Source organism: Caretta caretta, chromosome 4, assembly GCF_965140235.1.
Source record: "Caretta caretta isolate rCarCar2 chromosome 4, rCarCar1.hap1, whole genome shotgun sequence".
NCBI lineage: Eukaryota > Metazoa > Chordata > Testudines > Cheloniidae > Caretta > Caretta caretta.
The window spans coordinates 68234115-68260454 of record NC_134209.1 but is presented as its reverse complement, the minus strand read 5'-3'; the positions used below and the strand labels follow the sequence as shown (position 1 = coordinate 68260454).

The window sequence follows — 26340 nt, the reverse complement described above, 5'->3', positions numbered from 1 at the left end:
GAAATATATACACCGGACCCTCGCTAGAACACGGGATTTGGGATCCAGGCGCGGTACTGCGTTAACGCGGGGACTGTGTTATAGCAGGGACTGTGTTAAAATGAATCGCAATTAAAGTAATTAAATTTGGGATCCATGGGTGCGACTGTGTTATGTGCAAATTTGTGCTATATAGACATGCGTTCTAGTGAGGGTCCGGTGTAACTGATTCTTCATGTCTTAACATTTTTTTCTCTTGAAACTGTCACTATGCATTGAGCACAGGGTTTGACTGAATTGTCCACAGTGATATCCTGATTTTTATCCTGAGTAATTTTGAATCCAGCAATATTCAACCAAAGAAAAATCATCTCTTAGTGTGTGACCAAACCTAGTCACGTGGGTGACACATTTGGTTTTCATATGCTGCATTTGAATGCTGATTTCAAATCTGGTTTTGCTCTTATAAAGGGACAGTCATACCTACCTGTGCAAAGTGCATTGAAACAGTAGTTTAGTAGACAAGTAAGATTTCCTCAAGACTTCTGCCAATTATACTACCATTTCTGATGCCTTGTACCAGAAGTACTCAACTTTTTCCAAACGAAATACTCCACCTTTCCATTCTCCCTTATTTCTCTGTGCTCCTCTCCACCAATCTAGCCATTACTAGAGTTGGGTGAAATTTTTTGTGCAAATCTATTTTTTTGGCCAAAAAATGCAGATGCAGTTCAACCAAAACAATTTGCTAATCTTGATGTATTTCAATGAGTTGTTTAGGTTGAATTAAAAAAAGAAATTGGAAATGTCAGAATGGTTCATTTTGTCTTTCTGACATGAAAATGGTTTGACCTTTCTGTTTTAGAATTTCATTGTTTTATTTGAAAGCCCTATTTTTGTTTGTGATTAATTCTGTATTTTTCATAAACATAAAAAAAAAGTTTAGAAACCCTCAAAAACAAAAGAAAACATTTAGTCAGACTAAAGGTTTTGTTTATCCCAAAGCAAAATTATTTTTAGCTTTGACATTTTTCTGGAAAAAGGGATTTTTTTTTCCCCATTTTGGGTCAACCCAAAGCAAACTTTTGTTTGTTTATTTTGGCCACCAAACCAAAAATTTGATTATTCACACAGCCATGATCCTGATCCTGTTTAGCAATATGGGAAGAGTAAGGTAGGTAATCAGTCACCACCCCAACACCTAATGAGGAGTCACAACCTCCAGGCTGAGAATCCCATACTTAAAGCTGTTTCACAATCATTTTACAGTATCTGTAGTATCAGCTATAAATTGTGCAGCTGACTTTCAGAAATCTTAACACTTTGTGGGTCCTGCATAGTTCAAGGATTTAGTACTAGAATATGGAGCTTTACATCTCAAAGTCAGCAGTATGAATCTATCCATGTACCGTGCCATACCATATGATGGCGATTTGATCTATGTGAAATAAGTTGGTCTGTCCAATTCCTGGCAACCTTGCATTCACCTCACAAAAATTACCATCACACAGGTGGAAACATTTTTGGTATTCTAAGCAGACAGGTAAAGAAATAAATTTTGGAGACTGATCTATACTGTCTGACACCTAGAGGTGTAGTTCCTTAAGGTCAGATAATGAGGATCTAGGACCTATGAGGCACCTTCCTATCCCCTAGCTGTGTGGCCTTAGAAAGAAACTGCAGGGAGTAGTCAGCCAGAGACTGAAACTGATAGAACAACTACAGAAACATTTTAAGTAAAGACCATGGGACACTGATGATGTCAACAGATGGCATTCTGTAGGTTTCACTCTCGACATTCTCTCCCCTATGCTGTTTGGCTGTTTACTCCAACTCCTCTCATCCACTTACTCCTCATGTCCTCTCTCCCTTCTTTTGTCTTTCTGTTTGGCTAGTCCCATTCTAACAGAAACCCACCTAAATTATTTAAATAACAAAAAATATTTGTGGCACTAACATGATGTTATATGATGCTATATCATTTCCCCCTACCCTCTATCTGTTTTTTTTTTTAATTTAGATTAAGATTTGATTAAGTTCTTTGAAACAGGGACTCTGTCTGATTCAGTGTGTAAAAGGTGCCTGGCACAATGGAACCTGCTTTCGGTTGGCCTCTTGGTGCTACCTTAAGATATAATAATACATTAGTATGGATTGCTGCCTTGTTCATGTAGTTTGTTTGGGCCAGAGCTGCTTTTTTCCTCCAAGTCCTTTTTGGATCTAAATTGAGCATATGCAAAATGCTTTGCTGGATTGGGGCTATAAATGGGACTCCATGTGGGCATAAATGTCCACCTCTGATGATCTCATTACAGGATCACATAGTTTTTAATTTTTATTTCCATGTGATATCTCAGAAAAGAAGAATTCAATTTCCTGATGAAGGTTTTCCTGAGGAGGTTTAAAAAAAAAAAAAGAATGAATGTCTGTTGAAAATCTTTAAATATTTCTTTGGTAATTCCACTTAAGTGGAAAATTAGCTTAAAAAAATAAAAATTCCCAGCAAAAGTCACAGTTGTGTATGATGCACTTACTATACAAACTGTGTATGCTTTTTCTTTTTCCAAGCTGAATCTGGAAATAGAGATGAATAAATATAACTTCAATTATATTCAAATAAAAAATTGCTATAGGTAATGTATGCTCTTATTAGCATGTTAATGCTAATAAGACAGCATTTGCTGAAACTTCTGCTAGTGTTTACAACTAGAAGTAGCTCTAAAAATGCAGTTTTAAAAGTTAAAAAGAAATAACTCATGATGTATAAAAAATTTGACTTACAGTATATTATGGGAAAAGATATTTAATGCTGTATCTTATACTCATGAATTCAACATTGTTTTATTGGGCCAGGAAGCCTACTGTAAATGACAGAAAACAATGTCATGTTCTAACTGTTCTGTTTGTTCACAGTTGCTGTTATGTTCAACTTCCCAGACCCAGCAACAGTAAAAAAAGTGGTTAATTGTCTACCACGTGTTGGCATTGGCACTAGCTTTGGGCTACCACAGACCAGGTATTTTACTATGAAAGATATAAGCTACAGTATGATTTTTCTTAATTATCTTCCTTTTTTTAACTAAATGGTTTAAAAACACAAAACAACCCACCTTCTGTACACAGTTCTTTCAGTTTAGAATTTTCAGTGCAGAATTTCAAAGGCAGAGCGGAGCTCATCTTTATTATATAATCATATGACCAGAGAGAATGAGTTTTGAGGGCTTTGGATTTCTGTCACATTATGAAGAAAGTTGCCCTCTCACTGGCTAAGACACAGTCACTTTCCCTTTATGCTTGTCAGCTCTGTGAAATGTAGGAATCTGCTTGGAGGATTGATTAGCTTTTGTGGCAGTTTTCAATTATGTTAGGTTGACTGAGACATCCTTCAACTCTCCACGACACCTCAGCCTAGCTGAAAATGGCAGTTTCTCATCAGTAGGAAACTATGCAACTGTATAGCAGTGGATGAGTTGAAGAAAGACTGAGGTAGTCATTTGGTGCACTTGCATTTGGTGCAACTCTGGAGGCCAAAGTTCAAACTTTACCTTAGGTTACAGGTGAAGTGAATTTGGTGATTTCAGGCTATTTGTCTGCATCCTAAAACTACTCCAGAATCTGCCCAATTGACCTTTTAGAAGGGGCTAGGCCTGGGTTATCAAGAATGTTCTGAATGAAACAAAGGGGCACGATCCCTTGTCCATTCAATTAAATGGGAATTGGATTAGGTCCCAAGTAAGTGGTTCCATCATCTGCTTACAGGTGTATTTAGTCATAATCAGTTATTTTACTCCATCACTTTCAATGAGTAAACTTTAGGAAAAAAAAAAGACTTTCTAAGAATTTTCTTAAGAAATGGCAATATTGAATTAATTGTATCACTGTTCTTTCTTCAAATTTAGGAATGCTGTAGTTTTGTTCTGTTTCATGTATGAATGGGAAGAAATGAAGTGGTGATAAATATTTTGGACATGGTTTTCACAGTGATAAGAAAAGGTCCTCCAGTCTCTTAAATCTGATCTGTAACAGTTGAATCTGATCTGTAACAGTAACAACTGTTATACAGTCATGCTTTAAGGAAAATTAGGAATTAAATTGTGATATTTCATTAAGAATTTGGTTTTTACTGCTTGAAAAATTGAATGTAATGTGTCCACTTTAAAGGTACAATTAGTGCATATGCAGTTGTAATTTAATGTAATACTTTTACTATAACAATATTGATAAAATATAAATTGTTAATAGTTTATCAGTAGCACAAATAAATACGTGAGCCACAGTTATTCTGTTTAATGGGTACTGGAAAAGGCTAATTCTAGATTCTTCTTAAATAATGTACTGCTGGAGTTCGCAGATGTTTTTATTATGAATAGAATAATCTTATGGAATTTTGGGATCAACCCTTCTCTGCTTGATTTATAATTTCCAGGGAATAGTTTTCTATTCTTTCTCAAACTTCAAGAAATCTGGCATCAAACTCCAATAGTTTAATTGCTTGAGTTATTTATGGCTAAATCCCCAAAGTTGCTCAGCATTTAAATCTCAAGAGAGTGGATTTTATAATAAAAGTCCTTTCTTCATCTGATTGTTGTCTTTTGTTCTCAAGGCACTTAGAAACAGACACCAAAAGATGGCTTTATTCTAAGGTGAATTTTTAAAATGCCATATAATAATTTTCTTATTTAATAATCTACCACCTCTATAAATCATGTAGATGTAACACATTTCAACCTCTTGGATTGGTTGAGCTTGCACAACTATAGAGGTTTGTGTTTAACATTCACAAGAATTCAGATCATGGCACATGAAAATATCCAGCTGTCAAATGATTTTTAGTCCTTTGTTCTCTTTAGGTTATAAAACCATGAAAATAAACTTTAGAAATCTCCAAAATACCAACTGGACCTTCACCAGACAAATCTAACATAGCACTTTAACCATTAAGATAAAACATGCCTACAGTTACATGTTGTTGCATTTTTCAGTGTAAATTACATCTGATTTAAGGTCTGTTTTCATTATAGGGAGAATTGCCTTGCAAATGTAAGCGGGGGAATGGTCTCACTATTGTGGGGAACTTTCCTGGCTTCTGCACTACCCCAGGGAGGTGTGCTAGCGAAAGGATCTGAGTCCTCGCTCCCACTTCCTTTACCAAGAGCCTTCCCTGCCCTCGAGGACTCCCCTTCCACTCTCCTGTCTGGCAGAGTCCTTGTAACCCAACAAGGCTGGGCCCAAGATTCCTGGGGGGGCTTGACCCCCAACCTTGCTGTGGTCACCTAAGACGGGGCTAGGGTGTCCCCACTCCAGGATACTCTCTCTGCACTGGACACTTCCCTGACCCACTGATCATTACGTATGATTTAAATCAAATACAATTTTATTTAATCAACAATTAGTTTAAAAAGGAATAAGGAAAAATGTGAAAGGTTAAAGGAAAACACATCACCCCGCTCTGTGGCAGGGAACATTACAAACAGTGTCTCTGAAATGTCAGGGCAGTTCACAGTCTGTTCCTTGTAGGTCCCAGGCCTCCTCCTCAGGCCCTGGCTGTGCTGCAGGGGTGCTGAGGGTTGGACACTTGCTCCAGTGGTGGCCACATGCTCTCAGTTTCTAAGTGGCAGGACCCTTCTTCCCAATGTCACCCCCACCCTGTTGGGGTTATGATCCCCCTCCAAGCCTGGCCTCCAGAGCCTCTTGGCTGAGGCGTCTCCCTGTGCTGGGCCCACTGCCCAGGGTCCCCCCTCACTCTCTCCAGCTGCTCACCGCACCCGGCTCCGGACTGCTCCAGCCCCAGCTCCACTACTCTGTCTCAGCACTGCTGCTGCTCTGCGTCCAGCTCCCTGTGCTGCTTCGTTGGCTCTGGTTGCCACAGCTCTCCTCTCAGGACAAGTCTGTTCTGCAGGCTGCTTCTGTGACTCTGCTCCCAGCACTGACCTGCTTTGTGGGCTGCTTTTCTGGCCCCTCTGGCTCTGGTTGCTTCAGCTCTCCTCCCAGGGCAAGTCTACTCTCTCTGGGCTGCTTTTCTGATCCCTCTGAATCTGGCACAGCTCTGCTCCCCAGTTCAGCTTGGGCCCCTGCTTTCTCCTTAGCTTGGCCCCACTCTGTCTGACCCAAGCAATTTCAGCTTACATGGAAGACAGGACTCCCCCACCCTCCCCCCCCATCCCCGGCCTCCTGACTCCCTGATTAGCCTGCCCGGCCTATCATTCAGGCTGACCTGGAGCTTTGGCCTCTCCCCATTGTACCTGGGGATTGTCAGTCTCAGGGTCCTGATTTCCCATTGACCCTTCCCCTTTTAGTACTGGGAGCTAGCCAACCAAAACATCCCCACTAATGTTAATAAGGGGACAACAGTCCCCTTACACAAAGTGTATTAGAGGGGTCTGATTTGTAAAGCTCTCTAACGTGTTGTGCTATAATTGCCCAGTGTAGAACCTCCTGGTGTACTCTAAAAGGTAACTAGTTCATGTTAACATCAGAAGGCTTTACAAATCATACTCTTCTGGCGCTCTTTAATATGCCGTGTAGACAAGCCCCAAGCCTGTTCTCATCTAGTAATCATAAACTAAAATATGAACAATAGTCTATATGCTATATATGATATAACAATTTAGGTGTACTTATTCTTCCCATAAGAAGAATTTAGGCACTCAAATATTCATATTTCTATATGATCCCTCTCCAAAGTTTCACAGCCATGAAATCCAGAAGTAAAAAGAGTGTTCCTCTGTTTTGCAATAAAAGTAGATAGGTACAAAAGAGAGGATTCCAGCCTTCTTAAAAGGTTTCATATTATTTTCTCACTGTAAAGATTTTGTTTTCCAGACGCATCTCTTTGGCTAGTCCACGCCAGATTTTCAAAGCTTCCAATATGACCCAGCGGTGGCAGCACAGAGAAATTTCAAACTTTGAATATCTGATGTTTCTAAACACCATAGCTGGTAATGTACTCCTTCAATTTTCTACTTCAGAAAGGAAAATATTAGTGGATCAGTTACTGGTAGCACAGTCTCTTCAGAACATGAGGATAATGACTCACTGTTAGATTCACTCCTATGTGTAAACTTTCTAAAAATAGACCTTTTCCCATGCAGCTTATAGATCATATTTTTTTTCAGATTAAAATATTTCAGTGATGATCCAAGTACCCCTAAAATGCATTTTCTTTATAATCAGAGGTAGAAAAGTTTACATTGAACTCAACTTGAACAGGGTAGCCGAAAGTGCAGAAGGTCCTGGCAGCAGTGGAAAGGCAGGGAGGAGATAGTGGCCTCTTTACTATTACCATTCTTTTTTCAATACTCTCAAAACTATCTAGCTCTACCTATGACAAAACAGGCTCACCTAATCCCAATGTCTAAACATGACTGCAATCTCCTGTTTGTTGATGAATCATGAACACTCAGTTGGAGAGACTGAATGCTCCCATGGGCAATAAATGTCATTGTTATTTGGAAAGGGTTTGCCAAGTTCACAACCACTGCAGTCCTGGGAGGCCAATCATCTCCTCCCACAGTTGATTTATTCCTCAATCAGGGAGCTGATCTAACCCCTGCTCTAGTGTCTGAAATACTGCTTACCTACGCTTAGTATATGCTTCATTTAGTATATCTCATTCCAGTAGATTCCAGCCAGGACTTAATGCAAGACACTATGCTGAAGTAAGTTGTCAGGGATAAAAGAACAGTACATCATTAGAAGAACACAGGCTGGGACAACTATGTGGAATATTATTTTCCCAAATATCTTGCTCTCAAAGTATTATGAAACCGCTCAATTCTCAATCGCCATTATTTGTGGCTTAGGCTACACTGAAAAACCTGCTAGCATAGCCCCAGACCTAGATAGTATGGAAATAATGGCTAGGAATAAACACCTCAACTCCTACAAAGCACATTTCATAAATCAGTCTGTCCTTAATTAATCGTTGCCTCACAGATGCCAAGATGCTGGCAGCTTTTATAAATAAGAGGATTGAGTTGATTTCATTGCAAGCTTCCCATCCAAATGAGATGAGTTGAACCCTTTCCTAAGGCAAACTAGCTTGGGATCCATGACACAAATTTTTCGCATCCAGTGAATGATTCCATGCACCAGAATCCTTACTGCTGAGGAGAGGGGTTGTAATGAAATATCGAGAGAGCAAAGTGAGGTAGTGATACCTGTTGTTTAACCTAGAAGGAGTAAAAAAGATAATGAACAAAGGGAAGGCTAAACTATTCATGTTTGGGGTAGCAAGGCTCTCTTTACGTTTATTAAACACACACCTACACCCATCAGGCAAGGTGGCATTGCAAAAGGCCTGAATCTGGAGCTTGGCTATGGACCGGGCTGTGCCTGTCTATAAGAATGGGCTCTGGAAGCTCCAATATCCTGACCAATGTACACCTACTCCTTCCCGAGGCAACCTGGAGGTGGTATTGTGTGAAGCATCCCATTCTGCAAGAAAGAGATTAACGAAGTTGAGAGAGTTCATAGAAGAACAAAAATAATTTTCTAGGGACTTTGAAGGGAATGATTAATAAGGAAATAGAGCTATATACATATTTAAATGTGTAAATATCGTTGGGAAGAATATGTAATGTGGTGTATTTGTGTTATTGTTGGGGTAATGGGATAAAACCAAGAAAAGAAAATTTAGACTGAGTATTAGGAACCATTTCCTGACAATGAGATAGATTAGGCTGTGAAATACTCACCCTGGGAAAGTGGTAGAAACGTGTCACTTGAGACTTTTGAAAGAAGACTGGACAAAACACTAAAAAATGTATTGTTGGAAGGAATCTTACATTGGCAGGAAGATGGTTTGAATTATCTAACTTTTATGATTCAATGAAAAGCAAAGACTATACTTTCATGATATATAAACATAATATCATATCTAAAACTTTGCAATGTATCCATCAAAAAAAGAACTAGAAACAATTTTGGTAGCACATTTTGTTTTCACCAGTTTAGTTCAACTGATGGACTAAATTAAGCACAAATGTAGAAATGAAACTTAAATACTTCAGGCCACATTTTCCAGTCTGTTTTTAAGTGTTCATATGGTCAGTGGAGAATTCCCTTTATTCATGTGAACTTTCTGATGATGGAAAGTTGGTGGATGTGACTTTATCTTGTGCCAGTGTCATGCAGCTCAAAATCTAAGATCTGCACCTCTTCCTTCTCCAGTGCACCCAAGTGTTGCACAACTGGAATGGAGAATCTGCCATTTTATTTCTATGCACAAAGGTCATTGGCCTTTTCTATTCCTATAGTCAGTTCAGTTTAGAGTAGCCTAGGAGATTAGATTATAGATCTGTACAAAAACCAAAAAATAAAATGATACATATAAAACCGAATGCATTTAACTGTCACTTTTTATAGCGTGCAAGAGAGTTGACAATTAAAATTGAATGAACTGCAATATTTAAAATGGAATACTGGCAATCCAATAAAACTTTTTCATATCCTTTTCAACAAAGAAAATTCAGACATTGCAATTGTAAAAGATTTATAATAAAAAAGCATTTCTTGTGGTGGTTATCAAATTATATAATAAATCATATCTTCAGGGTCAGTATTTTGTTTAACTCTATTGCCTTTAAATAAAGTGGTGTTTCTGTTTTCACCAGGACGTACTTACAATGACTTAAATCAGTATCCCGTATTCCCCTGGGTTATCACTAACTATGAATCAGAAGAGTTGGATCTTACGCTTCCTAGCAACTTCAGGGATTTGTCAAAGGTATTTGTCATCAGAGATGATAAGTTTTCAGTAACTGTCACACTAGCTTACATTTTTTGTACATATCTTTTTCCATATTTGTGAGATATATTAATACTGTTAAATGCACAACCATTAGCAGAATATCATATTTACGCACAGGTACTGCTAATAGGTAGAGGACCAACTGTGTTTTATGGGAAAATGAGTTATTGGTATGCATAGTTTCCACTGATACCATTTTAAGACTATTTTCAATAGAAGATGCCTTCAGTTATAGAACATACATGCAATTAGTTTGAACATTTTTTTTAAGTTAGAAACACAAACAGAGAAAAGCATGGATGGTAAGGACTAAAGATCAGCCAAGTCCATTCATTGTGTTTTTGATGAAAATCCCTTCTTCTTAGTTGGTAGATCCTGTGATGGTGTTATGCCTTAAGTATTTCCTCGGTCACATCCTTATTCCCAGTGTGTAAATAAACTATTTTCTCTGTCCCTTTAGGTGTCCCCTTTAAGTACCATAAGTACCTACTGTAATGAAGCTAACTTTTTTTCTCTCCAGAGACAACTTTGTCAATTCGATATGCCTTTCTTCATACAACTCTTCCTCCATACCCATAAATTAGTCTTGCTGCTTTTTTTGTACTTGATTGAAACTGTTAAGGTATTCTTTCTTAAGTGAACGATGTGGGTACAATATTGCATTTTGCAAAAGTGGTCTCATTAAGCTTTATTCAGTGGAGTCATTATCTCTCTTGTTTTATACTTGCTCTCTCCATTTATTTCAGCCTCATGGACGATATGATTTATTTGCAACTTCCATACACTAGACCATAACTTCCATATGGTAGTATAGTATCCTAAGCTGGTTTTCTGTGTGTCTTGGTTTCATAGGACTGACTCAAAACATTCTAATTTTATTTAAATTGCTAGTGCATTAGTTTATTGAATGTCTTGGTGAGAGCTAGGTAAAAACCATTCCATTATCCACTGCCCTTCATTCAACAAAGTTTTGTCATGTCTTCAAAAGAATTCTGTCAGATGATTCTGATCATAGCCACTGCTGGATATCACTTAATTTACTTGTAGAACAGTTAGTATGGTTTGCTCCCATTATTATATTTAGAAATTTACACTAAGAAGTAAGTATTGAGGGATTCTGTGAGGTCTTACCTTATGATTTCGTGTGCACATATGAGCATTGCTGGAGTTTCAGCTGGTGAGGTGTGTGTGTGTGTTTAAATTCTAATTTTAGCTTGCTGATGTTTATATTCCATAAGATTTTTCTAAATGTGAAAGTTTATAGATATTTTTCAGTAAAACTTCTTGGGAAATATTTCTTATATTACTCCGACCTACAATGCCAAAATTATACACTACTGCCAATTTGGAAAAATACTAGCGGGAAAAAATGATGTTCAGTTATGACACTCAGGAGAATGAAATGCAAACTCAGGGATGGATTTAAAATGGCATTCCACAACTTTATTAACATTTTAACTTTAAGCCAGCTCCTTCCCCACCTTCTCATGATCCTAAATTTCAGATATTTACTTGGATTCAGTGTGCTATTAAAAGCCCTTATGTAATACAAATTATTATAAATAATAACAATGCCATATTAGCAGCATTCAGAGTAGGCCTCTAACTGCTAGGATTTGACTACCTCCTAACCCTCTGTCCTTTGTACAAGGAATGACAGTACACATAAGAGGTGTACTGCTACGAATTAAGGTCTCCTTTTTGTTCCTGGAAGCTAATAGGGTCCAGGAGTTACTACATAGGTTCTTACTCATGTTTACCCTGGGATCTGGTGCCTTTGAGCCTCTGACCTGTACTGGATAGTAGTCAGAAGTTATTCTTCTTCTTTGAGTATTATCCCTATGGGTGCTCCACTGTAGATGTCTGTGTGCCCCTGCGCCTGTAATCAGAGATTTTTGGTAACAGTGTCCCATTGAGCCCGCACATGTGCCCTCCCTCCCTCTGGTCTGCCTCTTAGTACTGCATGGGGGAACCCAACTCACTTCCTTCTCTATGCTTTTGGCCTCAGACAGAATGAGAAGTCCTCCCTTCCTTATCTGTGTTATTAGCATAAGTAGTGTTTGTTTTTTTACCTTTGTTCTCCTTAAAAGTAGTTAGGCTAGTGATTATTTTATTTTATTCCTTTGGGATATTATAATTAAAAAAAAAAAAAAAGAAGCCACCAGCAGACTCCCCCCGGAAAGGCTTGTAAAAAGAGCTCCTCTGAGCAACTGGCCAGCCAGAGGCGTTTGCCAGTGTGGCCATCTCGGCACCGATCCAAACACATGGTTCCGAGTAAAAGCGGCCACCTTGGTAGATACCAGCAGCTCTGAAGCAGGCACCCGAAAATGGACCTCTTGCTGTGAGCTCTGCTCTGTGGAACGGTTCTGGTCCCTGGAGAGGGCTTCTGCAGTCATGCTCTGAGGCTGGAATCCCTACTGCCCCTTAAGGAGAGGGGACAATTACCATACCATCTCTAAAAGAGTGACACAGAGAAACCCTTTGGTACCAGGTGCAACAGAACTCTCATCTAGGAAGTGTTCTGCACCGTCCCAACCATTGATACTGACAACATGCTACACACGCTCCTCTGTGGTACCACATGAGCCCATGGTAACACACATGCTCTGGAGACCTGTGGCCTCAGGACCCAGGGAGGGACAATTACCGTACCATCTCTAAAATAGTGGCACCAACAAACTTTCTGTACTGGGCACAGCAAAACTCTCATTTAGGGAGTGCTCTGCCCAACTATCGGTACTGATAACATAACACGGACACTCTGTGGTACCAAATGAACCCATGGTACTGCGTGAGCTCTGGTACCCTGGAGACCTGATGATTAGGGAAGAACCACAATCCCCATTACTTGGTACCAGAACCCCGGTATCGAGCGCATCCCAGCACCCAGAATCGCTCTTGACACCGGGCTGTATGCTTCCAATACCCCAGTCAGCGCCACCTTTACCCTGACGAATCTGACGCCGGCCAGGAGGAAATCATTTCTCTGGCCGCTCATCATGGTCCACTACAAGGGTCCTCCCAATTCCATCAACAAACCTACAATCATGCTACGGGCCCCTTGAGGTAAGGCCACCGCCCATGCCTGCCTTCCTCCCTCCCTCTCCCCCCCAAGACCATATTGTAATTCTTGGGCGACATACACACATGTCACAATCATCCACAGTATCTCTCGGGGAGAATCCACCAGATGGTTTGCTACACCCTGGCTGTCCAGAGCACCTGAGTCAGCGCAGGAGAGAGCTTTTTCGGAACAGGAAAAAAGAACCCGAAGAGGATGCTTCCCCTTCAGCACACTTCTCCTCATCTCTCCCAGATGAGGCTGTGCTGCCCACCCCTCATCACTAGGTGAAGATTTTAAGAACTTTCTGGATCTTACCAAGAGGGTGGCAGATGAGCTGCAGATTCCCCTACAGAAGGTGGCAGATACACATCACAAGTTGGTGGAAATTCTTCACAGCACTTCCTCATGTAGAATTGTCCTCTCAATTAATGAAGTGATTCTAGATCCTACCAAACTCATCTGGCAGACACCAGCCTCCATCGCACCAAGCAGCAACAGAGTGTAAAAAAACCAACCAAACAAAACAAAAACAACAACAACAACAACAAAAACCCTACATCTCTACCCAAAGAGGCAGACTTTGTTTTCAACATCTGCAACCCAACTCCATCATAGTGGATGTGGTTAATGCATGAAGCAAGCAACATAATGCCAAGTCAACTCCATACGATCAGGCTTGGCAAGATGGCATATTCGTCAACAAGATTACAGTTTAGAGTCATAAATTACCAAACTGACATGGCCAAATGAAATTTTATTAATTATGGGAAACCTAGTGTGTTTCCAGAACATTACTGGAAACAAAAAAAGAACAGATTCAGGCTATTCTTAGAGATGGTCAGTTAGTAGTCAGACTGGTCTTAGAGACAGCACTGGATGTAGCTGTTACAGCTGCCCACCCAGTCTCCATGCCAGTGGTACTGAGGCGGGTTGTGGTGTTTTTTTTTTGTGTTGGCTACTCCTCTCTATATCGCCCAAAGAGCTACAGAATTCCAGTTTGAAGGGCCAAACTCTCTGCAGAGAAGACAGATTTTCTTTCCACATCCTGAAGGATTCTCAGACCACGTTACACTCCTTAGGAATCTACATGGTGGGACAGAAGAGAAGATATACCTCTCAACTGCACCACAGGTCACAATCTTCTCAATACGCACCATCTCAGTGCTGTTATGAGCCACAGTGTAAGAGGACCAGGGCTCAAAAATAGGAACAGTCTGCACTCCAGTCTGTGACATCTCAAACTGCCTCTTATAAGCACTTGAATGAGCTGGTCGAGGGCCTGAATAATGATACCTTACAGCATCAGCTGCCATCTATACACCTGTCACGCCTCTCAGAAGTCACCTTGCCCTACTTCACAGAAATTAGGACCAGCTCTAAAGCAAGGAGATTGATTTCTAGCCCTGAACCTACATTTCTAGCTCCCCTTCTCACAGCCCCCATTGGCCTGGAGCGGCGAACCGTGGCCAGTGGGAGCCGCAATCGGTCGAACCTGCGGATGTGGCAGGTAAACAAACTGGTCCGGCCCATCAGGGACTTTCCCTGAGCAAGCGGCGGACCAGCTTTGAGAACCACTGCTCTACAGGGCTCTGTGGTAGAGAAAGAAGTGAGTGGGGTTCGCCCGTGCAGTGCTAAATAGCCTCGAGGCAGATCACGAGGGAGGGAGGGCACATGCACGGGCTCAATGGGACACTGCTACCAAAAATCTCCGATTAGAGGCACAGGGGCACACAGACGCCTACAGTGGAGCATCCATAGGGACACACATCTCGAAGAACCATCATTACTGCACAAGGTGAGTAACTTCCTCTTATGAACTCAATTTATTGAACTTAGTACTTTAAAATTGTTATCTTTTTTATTCCTTATTACTCTAAAACTGGGTCATCAGGGAACTGCAATGAAGGGAAAGCAACCCACCAGACATCTTGCCAACCTTTTCGGAGGGAAAAATTGCTTCCTGGTACCCAAAACTGGTGATATGGAGTAAAAGGCAGCCATTTTGGGTAGTGGAAACTGGTTAACTTAGTGGGGAAGTTGGAGGAAAAAATGAGAGTTAATTGCAACCTGATTTCTTCAAATGTATATTCATTATGATGAGTTTTAATTATATGGTAAGTGTACAGGAAAAGGAACCAGTCAGTTTATAGCAAAAAGAATCTAAAAAAGGTGAGAGGCACAGGAGAAAATATTTTTAAACATCTTATTTTTCCTTTTATCCTATGTTGTCCTGTTTTAAGTTGTTTAATTAACTGAGTACCGATCTGCTTGAAAATCTCAAGAAAAGTCAGTCTTTGACTACAGATTATGTGCTGTAAATTTAGGAGAAGATGTACTCTGTTCTTTGTACAAAACAAATAGGGAGGAATCTTTCAAGTGCAAAACTAAACCATTCTCAATGTAGAGGCAATATTGTGCTGTTATAATATTAATCAATGGAATTGATAAATTTGACTAATTAGCTAACTTAATTTGGCTAACTGTATTCTTTCTTGAAATGTTTGATTGACACATAATCTTACATAGATTTTTATATTTTGACAACTCTTTTGAAGTTAAAGAATCAGTAATTTTGAAGGAATTTTAGTTGTGTAATAAGCGCTTTATTGATGCTTTCTAGATGAAAAACTACCTTAAAATGGAATTGATTATGAGTACATATTAATTGAAGGCTAAAAAATATTACAGGGATGTTGAAATTACCTCACCTCAGTCCCTGGAAAAATCATGGAGCAGGTCCTCAAAGAATCAATCCTGATGCACTTGCATGAGAGGAAAGTGATCAGGAACAGCCAGCATGGATTCACCAAGGGAAGGTCATGCCTGACTAATCTAATCGCCTTTTATGATGAGATTACTGGTTCTGTGGATGAAGGGAAAGCAGTGGATGTATTGTTTCTTGACTTTAGCAAAGCTTTTGGCACGGTCTCCCACAGTATTCTTGTCAGCAAGTTAAGGAAGTATGGGCTGGATGAATACACTATAAGGTGGGTAGAAAGCTGGCTAGATTGTCGGGCTCAACGGGTAGTGATCAATGGCTCCATGTCTAGTTGGCAGCCGGTATCAAGTGGAGTGCCCCAAGGGTCGGTCCTCGGGCCGGTTTTGTTCAATATCTTCATAAATGATCTGGAGGATGGTGTGGATTGCACTCTCAGCAAATTTGCGGATGATACTAAACTGGGAGGAGTGGTAGATACGCTGGAGGGGAGGGATAGGATACAGAAGGACCTAGACAAATTGGAGGATTGGGCCAAAAGAAATCTGATGAGGTTCAATAAGGATAAGTGCAGGGTCCTGCACTTAGGATGGAAGAATCCAATGCACCGCTACAGACTAGGGACCGAATGGCTAGGCAGCAGTTCTGCGGAAAAGGACCTAGGGGTGACAGTGGACGAGAAGCTGGATATGAGTCAGCAGTGTGCCCTTGTTGCCAAGAAGGCCAATGGCATTTTGGGATGTATAAGTAGGGGCATAGCGAGCAGATCGAGGGACGTGATTGTTCCCCTCTATTCGACATTGGTGAGGCCTCATCTGGAGTACTGTGTCCAGTTTTGGGCCCCACACTTCAAGAAGGATGTGGATAAATTGGAGAGAGTCCAGCGAAGGGCAACAAAAATGATTAGGGGTCTGGAACACATGACTTATGAGGAGAGGCTGAGGGAGCTGGGATTGTTTAGCCTGCAGAAGAGAAGAATGAGGGGGGATTTGATAGCTGCTTTCAACTACCTGAAAGGGGGTTCCAAAGAGGATGGCTCTAGGCTGTTCTCAATGGTAGCAGATGACAGAACGAGGAGTAATGGTCTCAAGTTGCAGTGTGGGAGGTTTAGATTGGATATTAGGAAAAACTTTTTCACTAAGAGGGTGGTGAAACACTGGAATGCGTTACCTAGGGAGGTGGTAGAATCTCCTTCCTTAGAGGTTTTTAAGGTCAGGCTTGACAAAGCCCTGGCTGGGATGATTTAACTGGGAATTGGTCCTGCTTCGAGCAGGGGGTTGGACTAGATGACCTTCAGGGGTCCCTTCCAACCCTGATATTCTATGATTCTATGATTCTATGATTATTTCAAAACCAACCTGCATAAACCCCAAAAATTGAGATTTAAGGGTATAGTTAAAAGAAATCCAAACATACTGAGGTAAGAAACGCATAGTTAAAGCACTGAAACAAGCTTAATTCTGCACTGCAGTGATGCCATGCAATAATCATGTGATTATGATTAAGCCATTTTAAATATTTTAGATTCCTGATTAAATTGAATTGACTTCTAAAGATGCATTTGATTTTTATCATATTTTCCCTTAATTATATCACTGTAGTGCTCCTGTCCCAGTTTTCCCTGCCAGTGTTGTGAACCTAAGAGCCACTTATGTCAACTGGCAAAGGGCATACTCCACACACTGTTGTCAAAATATTCAGCCAAACAGTGACTTGTAAGATGTCATGTAAAAACTGGTGGCATCAGAAATATCAAGAATTATAACATTCAAAAACCAGTTGGAGAACACTTCAGTCTCTTTGGTCACTCGATTACAGACCTAAAAGTTGCAATTCTTCAACAAAAAGCTTCAAAAACAGACTCCAACAAGAGACTGCTGAATTGGAATTAATTTGCAAACGGGATACAGTTAATTTAGGCTTGAATAGAGATTGGGAGTGAATGTGTCATTACACAAAGTAAACTATTTCCCCATGTTTATTTCCCCCCTCCAGCCCCCACTGTTTCTCAGACATTCTCGTCAACTGCTGGAAATGTCCCACTTTGATTATCGCTACAAAAGGTTCTCTTCCCCTCCCCCCCACTCTCCTGCTGGTAATAGCTCACCTTAAGTGATCACTCTGGTTACAGCGTGTATGGTAACACCCATTGTTTCATGTTCTCTATATATATAAATCTCCCCACTGTATTTTCCACTGAATGTATCCGAAGAAGTGAGTATAGCTCACGAAAGCTTATGCTCAAATAAATTTGTTAGTCCCTAAGGTGCCACAAGTACTCCTTTTCTTTTTGCGAATACAGACTAGCACAGCTGCTACTCTGAAAGAAATATCATTGTGTAATAGGGTGACCAGATGTCCCGATTTTTAGTTCTTTGTCCCGCATCCCGACCGATGCACAGTCGGGATGCCATTTGTCCTGATATTGCAGCTTTGTCCGCTCCGAAGGTGTTTTGTTTGTTTGGGTTTTTTTGCTTCGGTAACTCTGGCTGCTTTTTTTTTTTTGCTTCACTCATGTGTCCCAATATTTTGTCCCTTACATCTGGTCACCCTGTTGTGTGATGTATGTACATGTTGTGAATAAAGTTATGTATATTTTCTGGAGATCTGTTTTGGAAGCAGTTGATAAACAAGCCTGCCCTTGACAAAGGAATGTAGATTTCTGTCTGCCTGGCTTGATTACAAGTGAAGGACAATGAAAAAACATTTATATCTAGAGTAAACAAAGTGGTTAAGCCAATTGCAAAACCAGACTACCTGAGGATGAGGAAGGGACTTGGTGCCTGAACAAGCAGCAGGGGAGTGGATTTTTTTCTAGAGTTACTTTTCAAAGAATACATTTCAAAGGGTTTCTGGACTTTGAAGAAAAGGGACTCTCCTATTATCCATCACAAAGGACAAAGAAATCAGCACCTACTGATTCTGTGAATGGTGGATCCTACTGCCTGAAGGGCTGGACATGCTTGTAGCTTGATGTAAGTGAGAAAGATGCTTAGGGAAAGATTGTAACTTGCTAAAGTTAGACACTAGAAAGTGTGGGGTTTTTTGTTGTTGTTGTTTTTTTGTTAACTATACCTGTCTCTATTTTTCTCTTGCTTAGGATCACTTAAATCTATGTTCTTTATTAATATACTTATTCTTAGTTTTACTATAAAGCATCTCAGTACTGTGTATTAAGGCAAAGTGCGTGTCCTTAGCTGGGCTAACAGGCCTGTGTGTGTGTCTGTATATACTGTATTTTTGGATGCAATGGACTTAATTTCCATGAGTGTCCAGCGGGAGGGACTGGATATTACAGAATGATGTCTAGGGGAACTTGAGAACTAGAGTTCACTGACTGTTACGTACAAGGTAAAGTTTAGATAGGCAGAGTCTTGGGGAGTTTGATGGTAAGGTTGACAGAGTATAGTAAGGAGCTGTCATATAGTTTAAGCTCCAGCAATGCCTTCTCTTGCTAAGGTGGAGCAGTGACACAGTGGCTTATTGTTCTGGGTTCCCTGTGGCAAGTGTTACAAGTGTCACCTCAGTCTGTGGTGAAGCCAAGGTAGAAGTGCCATGAGAAACTTTTCAAGCGCTGAGAAGTGACAGCTGGACACTACTCTGTCACTCAGAACTCTGGTTTCAGAGTAGCAGCTGTGTTAGTCTGTATCTGCAAAAAGAAAAGGAGTACTTGTGGCACCTTAGAGACTAACCAATTGATTTGAGTATAAGCTTTCATGAGCTACAGCTCACTTCATCAGAGCACATGATCAGTCTCTCTCATACCACTGAGTTGTTACAACCAATAGATTATTCTCATGCAAATTAATTACAGAGGAAAAGGTGGTGATTGGTTGAGTTACCTCTGATGCTAGAAAGGCAAATGCAAGAATTACATGAACTTCTCTGTAGCCTATATAATCATAGAAATTGATATCAGTCATTATTAACTTCTTAATTATAACCTAATTTCTTCAACTATACCATATGCTCAATATTTCTATTAATTTTAACTATATGGAAAATGTCTGTTTTTCCATTAAGATAATTTGGCACAAAGAAAAAACTGGCAAAAATACTAAATTTTTTAAAGGGCCTGGTTTTTAATTAGTCTTTAATTCATAAACTGACAGATTTACTTGTACATTCTCAGAAAATTCATTTTGTACTTAAAGTACTGTAAATTTGGGAAGGATAGAGTGTATTTTTCTTAATAAAATATAAGTTGAATCCCTGCATTTAAGTGCAAAATGGAACATATCCTTAACAATGGCATCATGGCCAGTGCTTCTATAACCGTGGTCAGAGAACTGAAAGATCTCATTTTATTGTCATGTGTCCATCATGCTTACTTGTTTTCCATTTCAGCATTGACCTAATGAGTAAGGTTGTGCCTCCTGAGGGTCTTTTTTTTACTTTTCCAGCATAAAAGTATTGTAAAACTCCCCAAACTGGGTAGCTGAGGACTTCTCAAGTATGGAAAAATCCCTAAGGAGCATAAAGTCAGCACAGTCAGTCACTATTCCTCCAGTATAGAGGGGTTGTATCCGAAGGAAGCGTATTCTGAGAATAGGCAGCTAGCGTCCCTTTGGAGGCTATTAGCTGCCATTGCAGCTTAAAGCAACCCTAAAGCTACTCTAACTTATGCTGGGCACTGTACTAGGCCCCATCACTCTTAGGCAGTGTTTCCCAAACTTGGGACTCCGCTTGTTCAGGGAAAGCCCCTGGCGGGCCAAGCCAGTTTGTTTACCTGTCGCGTCCGCAGGTTCGGCTGATCACGGCTCTCACTGGCCACGGTTCACTATGCCCAGCCAATGGGGGCTGTGGGATGCGGCGCAGGCCGAGGGACGTACCGGCCACCGCTTCCCGCAGCCCCCATTGGCCTGGAGTGGCGAACCGCGGCCAGTGGGAGCCGCGATCGGCTGAACCTGCGGACACGTCAGGTAAACAAACTGGCCCGGCCCGCCAGGGGCTTTCCCTGCGCAAGCGGTGTCCCAAGTTTGGGAAACACTGCTCTTAGGGATCACTCTTGATTATGCATTGAGTGATGGTATGGTCTGTTTACTTTTGGTGAAAGTGATGATGAAGATTGTTAAATATTTTTTTAGCCATTTTCTCTTCCTGGTTGGATGGCCAAATGATACAAGTCCAAAGGGAATGGATGCCTTGAGTACTAGGCATACCTCTTAACTATCCTGGGCATAAGCATTTGAGAATATTATAAGAAATAATCCCAAAGGATAATAAAACAGATAGACATGCTATCTAGGAAGATAGTAATGTGTTAATTAAAACAGAAAAAGTAAAAGTAGTCTTGTTCATGTTGTAAGCCCACTTTCAGGCAACATATTAAATTCTTAGTAACATTTTACCCTTGAGTGATGATTTATTGCCATTGTCTCCCATTCACGATTTGGATAGCGTGTGTATGTATATACCTAACATGCATCTTCCTTTACCTTAACTGCTGTTGATCAGACAACACTTCTTTATCTGTTAAATTTTAAGTGCTGTTTCTGATGAATGCCAGTGCTTTTGGTGTGCTCTGCAACAGATACAGCAAGAATGAATATGCCATCTATATGTCACAGATGCAGTAATTCAGATTTTGGTTGCTGTATAGATGTTTCTAGCTTTATGGCCCACATATAGGTTATATTTTGAATGTTTTCTTTCTCTCTGGTGGTAGGTTCACAGTAATTGATCAAACAACATTAACCAGCAACATATTGTTAATAACTGCTATTTTAATGGAAGATAATGTGGGAAGACAGTACATTATGGATCTTACACAACATGTCATTCTTTCAATTTTGGGAAGGAAGATTAAAAATCAAAGCATAAATTATTTTTTACTACTATGAACTTTTAAACTGTTAAAGACTTTTGAAAATATTTCAAGTTATGGGGTTCTAGTAACACTTTTCATTTAACATTCACATGGTTTTAACAAATAACTACAAACATTCTGAAGTTGTATTTTGATACCAAAAAATAAAAGAATAAACAAGGTAAATTTTTGTTAAAACAGCAGAACAAATAAAAATGCAAGCTTTGGGCAAAGATTACCTGAAGAAGAGATATTTTTGACCTCTTCTATATTGTAAAAAATTTATTGGTCCATAAGAAGTTATTAGTTACCTTTTTTGTTTTGTTTTGTACATCTACACTATTGAATTTATAGTGTTAGTTTGAGTAATGCACTGAAATAATTGTAGTTTAAAATACGAAATAATATATCAGTCAGTGGATTTATGTTCAAAACACTTCTATTTTTTGGCACTAAAGTATGTATAGTACACTGTTTATATTTATTACCTATTGTATCCATGCCTAAATATTATAACTTTAAATGTTTGTCACTTTGATTGACAAACCTAGGTGATGGCCTTGTTTATATATTAACTAGTTCTGCACAGTTAGTACAGATTTAAATAACTGCAATGTATAGGTTAAACCCACACTTTATATAAGCAGCTTCTGATGACATTGTTTCGAACATCAGTCACACAATGATAAACCAAAGCAACTGAAATGGATTGTGGTTAATATTACTGTCAGTGTTGCGAATACTCCTGACAAATACCAGCAACATACCACCCTTCAGTTATTCCGCTCCAACTTGAGTGTTTATTTCTTAAGAGGCAATTATGGTTAGGAATGGACATTACATATTTTACTTATAAGCAGTACATATTTTATTTATGTAGCATATAGTGTTTTACAGCAGAATGATTCCCATCTTCTATATTACTTCCATCATCCCAAAGTACATTTTTTCCTTTTCCTCCTTCAATTCAGGCAATAAATTGTGATGTGCCCATGGGCTTGGGATAGAGAGAGAATATAGAAATAACTGCTACTTGGAAAATTCTGAGATACCAAAGGAGAACTCTTTATGGATGAAAATCCACCCTAAGTGTGTTTAAGATCCTTAATGCACAAGTAAGCTGTGCTGTTGATAACTTCTTTATGTAGTACACACTACTTTTGTAAGACTATAAATTTACCTCATTAGAGGAGGATTATTAAAGCTTTCTTAAATCCCCATATGTCTTCACTTCAGGTGCATGTGTACATCATAATGTTTTACTCTTTTTTTTAATCATTTTCATGCAGTATGGGATAAATCATCTTATTTAGATATCTGCAATTTTTGTATTTTATAGTGGGTGCAATAACTTCTGTTCCATCCAAGTGTACAAAAGCAACAAATAGCTTTCATATTCAGTGAACTGAGGTGTTTAATTGGTATGTGGGAGCCGCGGATAGAAAAGTATACTTGGACGAGAAGTAATAGATTTTTTGGTGACAAGTTGTACCTGTCCCATTGTCCTAGCATAAACTTCAATAATGGACATTTCTCTTTGATGCTATGTCAGTGTCAATCCCACTATAGGTGTAGTGTGTCTCATGTGCATGAGGTCGAATTCTTCTGAACACCAGTATCAGTCAGAGCTGCACATGTGCCCTGTGCTTCCTCATGTTCCTGTGTGAGGGCATAAAGGTTGGAGCAGCTGTGACCCTCCCTTCATTCCCTCTTACCACTCGTGGCTGTGAAATATGACATCTAGCAAATGCCTAACCCACTTCTTCTCTTGGAGACTTGTGAAGAAATCTTCATCTTCACACTCCATTTATTTGGACAATTCCCATCTCCTCACCCCCATTCCCGAAAAAGGGAAGAAAAGTTACCAGAGACTCCTACTCCACTGAACACTTCTGTGTACAGCAGAGCAAGGGGCTCGTGACAACTGCCACATCTAATGGCAAATGCCAAACCCTTAAAGTTCTCTTCTGCCTAGGGGAGAGCTATATCCCAGAAGGTGCTCAGTGTGCAAGTCCTTCTCTGTCAGGTTCTGCAAATTCAGGGATGCTTGGCTCAAGCAACATTTGCCAGAACATTCCATACAGGTCATTTCAGACCCAGAGGTGACTGTTGCTATTCAGGCAAGCCTAATAAACCAACTTCAGCCAGTGCTCCTTTGCACATACATCACACCCCGGGATTGGGCAGTGAAAAGAATATGGAGAGCTCACCCTCCGAGCCAGAGACTTCAACACTGACCACTTCAACATCTGCGAAATCTGCAGCATCAGAAACCTTAGTATTGACAGCTTCAGCTCTGGAACCTGCACTGACTGCTGTTGTGCTAGCACCCCAGGCAGTAAAATCAATACCTATCCCTATAAATAAAGGTGATGCTCACTCATGGAGACAGATGGAGCCCAAATACTGCTCAGATGTGAAGGGAATCCCAGAAGGAGGAGACACAACATCACTCCTCAAAGGACAGATCATCTGAGTCCTCGCCCAGCCTGGGAATGGCACAGTGAATGAAAGACTTGGTGCTGACCTGGTGCTGACCATGATGGACCCTACCAAGGTCCCAAGATACATGCTAGAGGAATCTAGAAGAAAAGTTACCAGGGACCTCCAGAGTTGTTTCCTGTGCTGAAGAGATGGCCAGCACTGGAACCGGCCCCAGTGTCATACCATCTGACAGCACCACCATTCAAAGAGGAAAAGTAGGCTTAGTTGCCAGCATTGAGTAGCGATCCCTTCAGACAGTTACACCACAGAGGGCACCAGGTAGCTGTCATTCAGAACCCTGTCCCAGATGGGGCATGAGTGCCACTAGTCTCAAACAGGCCAACCCCCATACGTCATGCCACCTTGGACATCAGGGCCTTACTGGGGACCATCATCAGGCACATCCAGGAGCAGATCCCCCTCCCACACTTCTATAAAGAGGAGGCGAGCCGATTCCACAGTGGCATCGTTAACCAAACCACCCACAGTTGAACCAAAGAGACCCTCCAGGAGCAAGAGAGATCTGTCTGTCTTCACTCAAAAAATTGTCCTCATTGCCGGATGACACAATGACACCAGTCCCGGCACTGGTGATAAATAGCTTTAAAGCATTTCAGGATTTCCCGTCACACATTGTGGAGAACGAGGAGTAATGGTCTCAAGTTGCAGTGGGGGAGGTTTAGATTGGATATTAGGAAAAACTTTTTCACTAAGAGGGTGGTGAAACACTGGAATGCGTTACCTAGGGAGGTGGTAGAATCTCCTTCCTTAGAGGTTTTTAAGGTCAGGCTTGACAAAGCCCTGGCTGGGATGATTTAACTGGGAATTGGTCCTGCTTCGAGCAGGGGGTTGGACTAGATGACCTTCTGGGGTCCCTTCCAACCCTGATATTCTATGAGACATCGGAAAGAGAAGTTCCATCAACTCTTTGTTATCTTGAGCACCACAATGCTGGCTAATATTGACTTCCCTATTAAAGAGGGGATCCTGGAACTGGCCAAAGGATTGTGGCAAACACTGGCCACTCTTCCTCCCACTGTGAAAAGAGTGGAGAAGAGATATCAGGTGCCCCAAAGGGCCTTGAACACTCTTATGCCCATCCAGACTCAGGATCTCTGGTTGTTTTGGTAGTACATGAAAAATTGAAGTTTATGAAAGATGCATGTAAAGACAAAAATAAAAATAAATTTGGACTCTTTGGGCACAAAGCATATTTATCAACTTCACTCTATCCAGGGGGCGAACTCCCAGGTCCTGGTTCCCAAATACTATTTCCTCAATTTATAGATGTAGCAGTCACCAAGACAGGCCTTGTGGTTCCAGGCATCTGGCATACCACACAAGGTACATAACACCATATAGGACCTGCCCTTAGAGGGAATGAAGCTCTCCCTCCAGAAAAAAAATGAAAGCACTCTATTTCCTCAGGACTCAAGGGAAGTGCTGAAGTCCTTAGAGATTTACACTCTGGCCCCTTATAGGAAACCTGACAAGTATCGCCTCCAGTAGAGCAGAGACAACATCCTGCTCCTGGGATTAACAATCAGAATGCCCACAAAGAAAGAAACCCAGGTATTCAAAGGGTGCCTGTCTTCCACTGCCTCAGCTAACCTGGTTCCCTCTAAGAAGCAGCAGATTTGACTCCAGTTTGACTCAATGCTCCCATCAATTTGGAGCCAGTGTCCAACTTTGAGAATTACCCTGTCCTTTTCCATCAGGCATGGGTGGCCTTTACAGATGACAAATGAGCGATAGATATAATCAACTACAACTACCCTATCCATTTCCAAATATTATCTCCACCCACTGTCCTTCCCTGTTCTCTTCAGGGACTCACTATTATAAACAGAAATGGCCTGATTGCTTCATCTAGGGGCTGTAGAAGAGGTTCCACAGGAGTCTTGGGGAAGAGGCTTCTATTTCTGATACTTACCATCCCAAATAAGAAAGGGGATGTTTGTCCTATCCTAGACCTGAGGAGGCTGAAAAATATATATGCTGCCTCATATTCAGGCTGCTAATGGTTGCCTCAGTCATCCCATCTCTTCAGGCTCAAGACTGGTTCATGTCCCTTGACTTGCAGGATGCATACGTCCACTTAGCCATCCATCTGGCCCACAGGAAGTATCTAAGATTCACAGCATCTAATCAGTACCCATACAAAGTACTGTCATTCAGACTCTGCACAGCATTGAGAGACTTCACAAAGTGCCTGGAAATAGTACTGGCATCCTCAGAAGGAAGGGCATTCCTGTCCACCCTTATCTTGATGACTGGCTGATTTAGGGCAGACCCGAACAGGAGACAGTGGCAAGAATCATAGGATTGGAAGGGACTTTGAGAGGCTCATGGCAGGACTAAGTGTTATCTAGACCATCCCTGACAGCTGTGTTCTCTTCCTGTTCTCTCAGCTGGGTGTTTTAGTGAACTACAAAAAAATCATTCCTTTTCCCATCATGGACAATAGAGTTCTCTGACACCATCATCTCAAAGAAACACAGTTACTAGAGTTATTACTGCAAAATTGTTTTTGCTCT

At 40.7% G+C, this 26340-nt stretch overlaps 1 protein-coding gene across 8 annotated transcripts in view; it reads left to right on the top strand.

The window, feature by feature from the left end:
• LRBA (LPS responsive beige-like anchor protein) overlaps positions 1 to 26340 on the top strand; it is a 558473-nt gene that overhangs the window by 357671 nt on the left and 174462 nt on the right. For all 8 annotated transcript variants that reach the window (XM_048847356.2, XM_048847351.2, XM_048847357.2 and 5 more), the window contains 3 exons: positions 2893 to 2995; positions 6802 to 6917; positions 9594 to 9706. In XM_048847356.2, coding sequence (XP_048703313.2) covers positions 2893 to 2995; positions 6802 to 6917; positions 9594 to 9706 — 332 coding nt within the window. The remainder of the gene's footprint in view (positions 1 to 2892; positions 2996 to 6801; positions 6918 to 9593; positions 9707 to 26340) is intronic.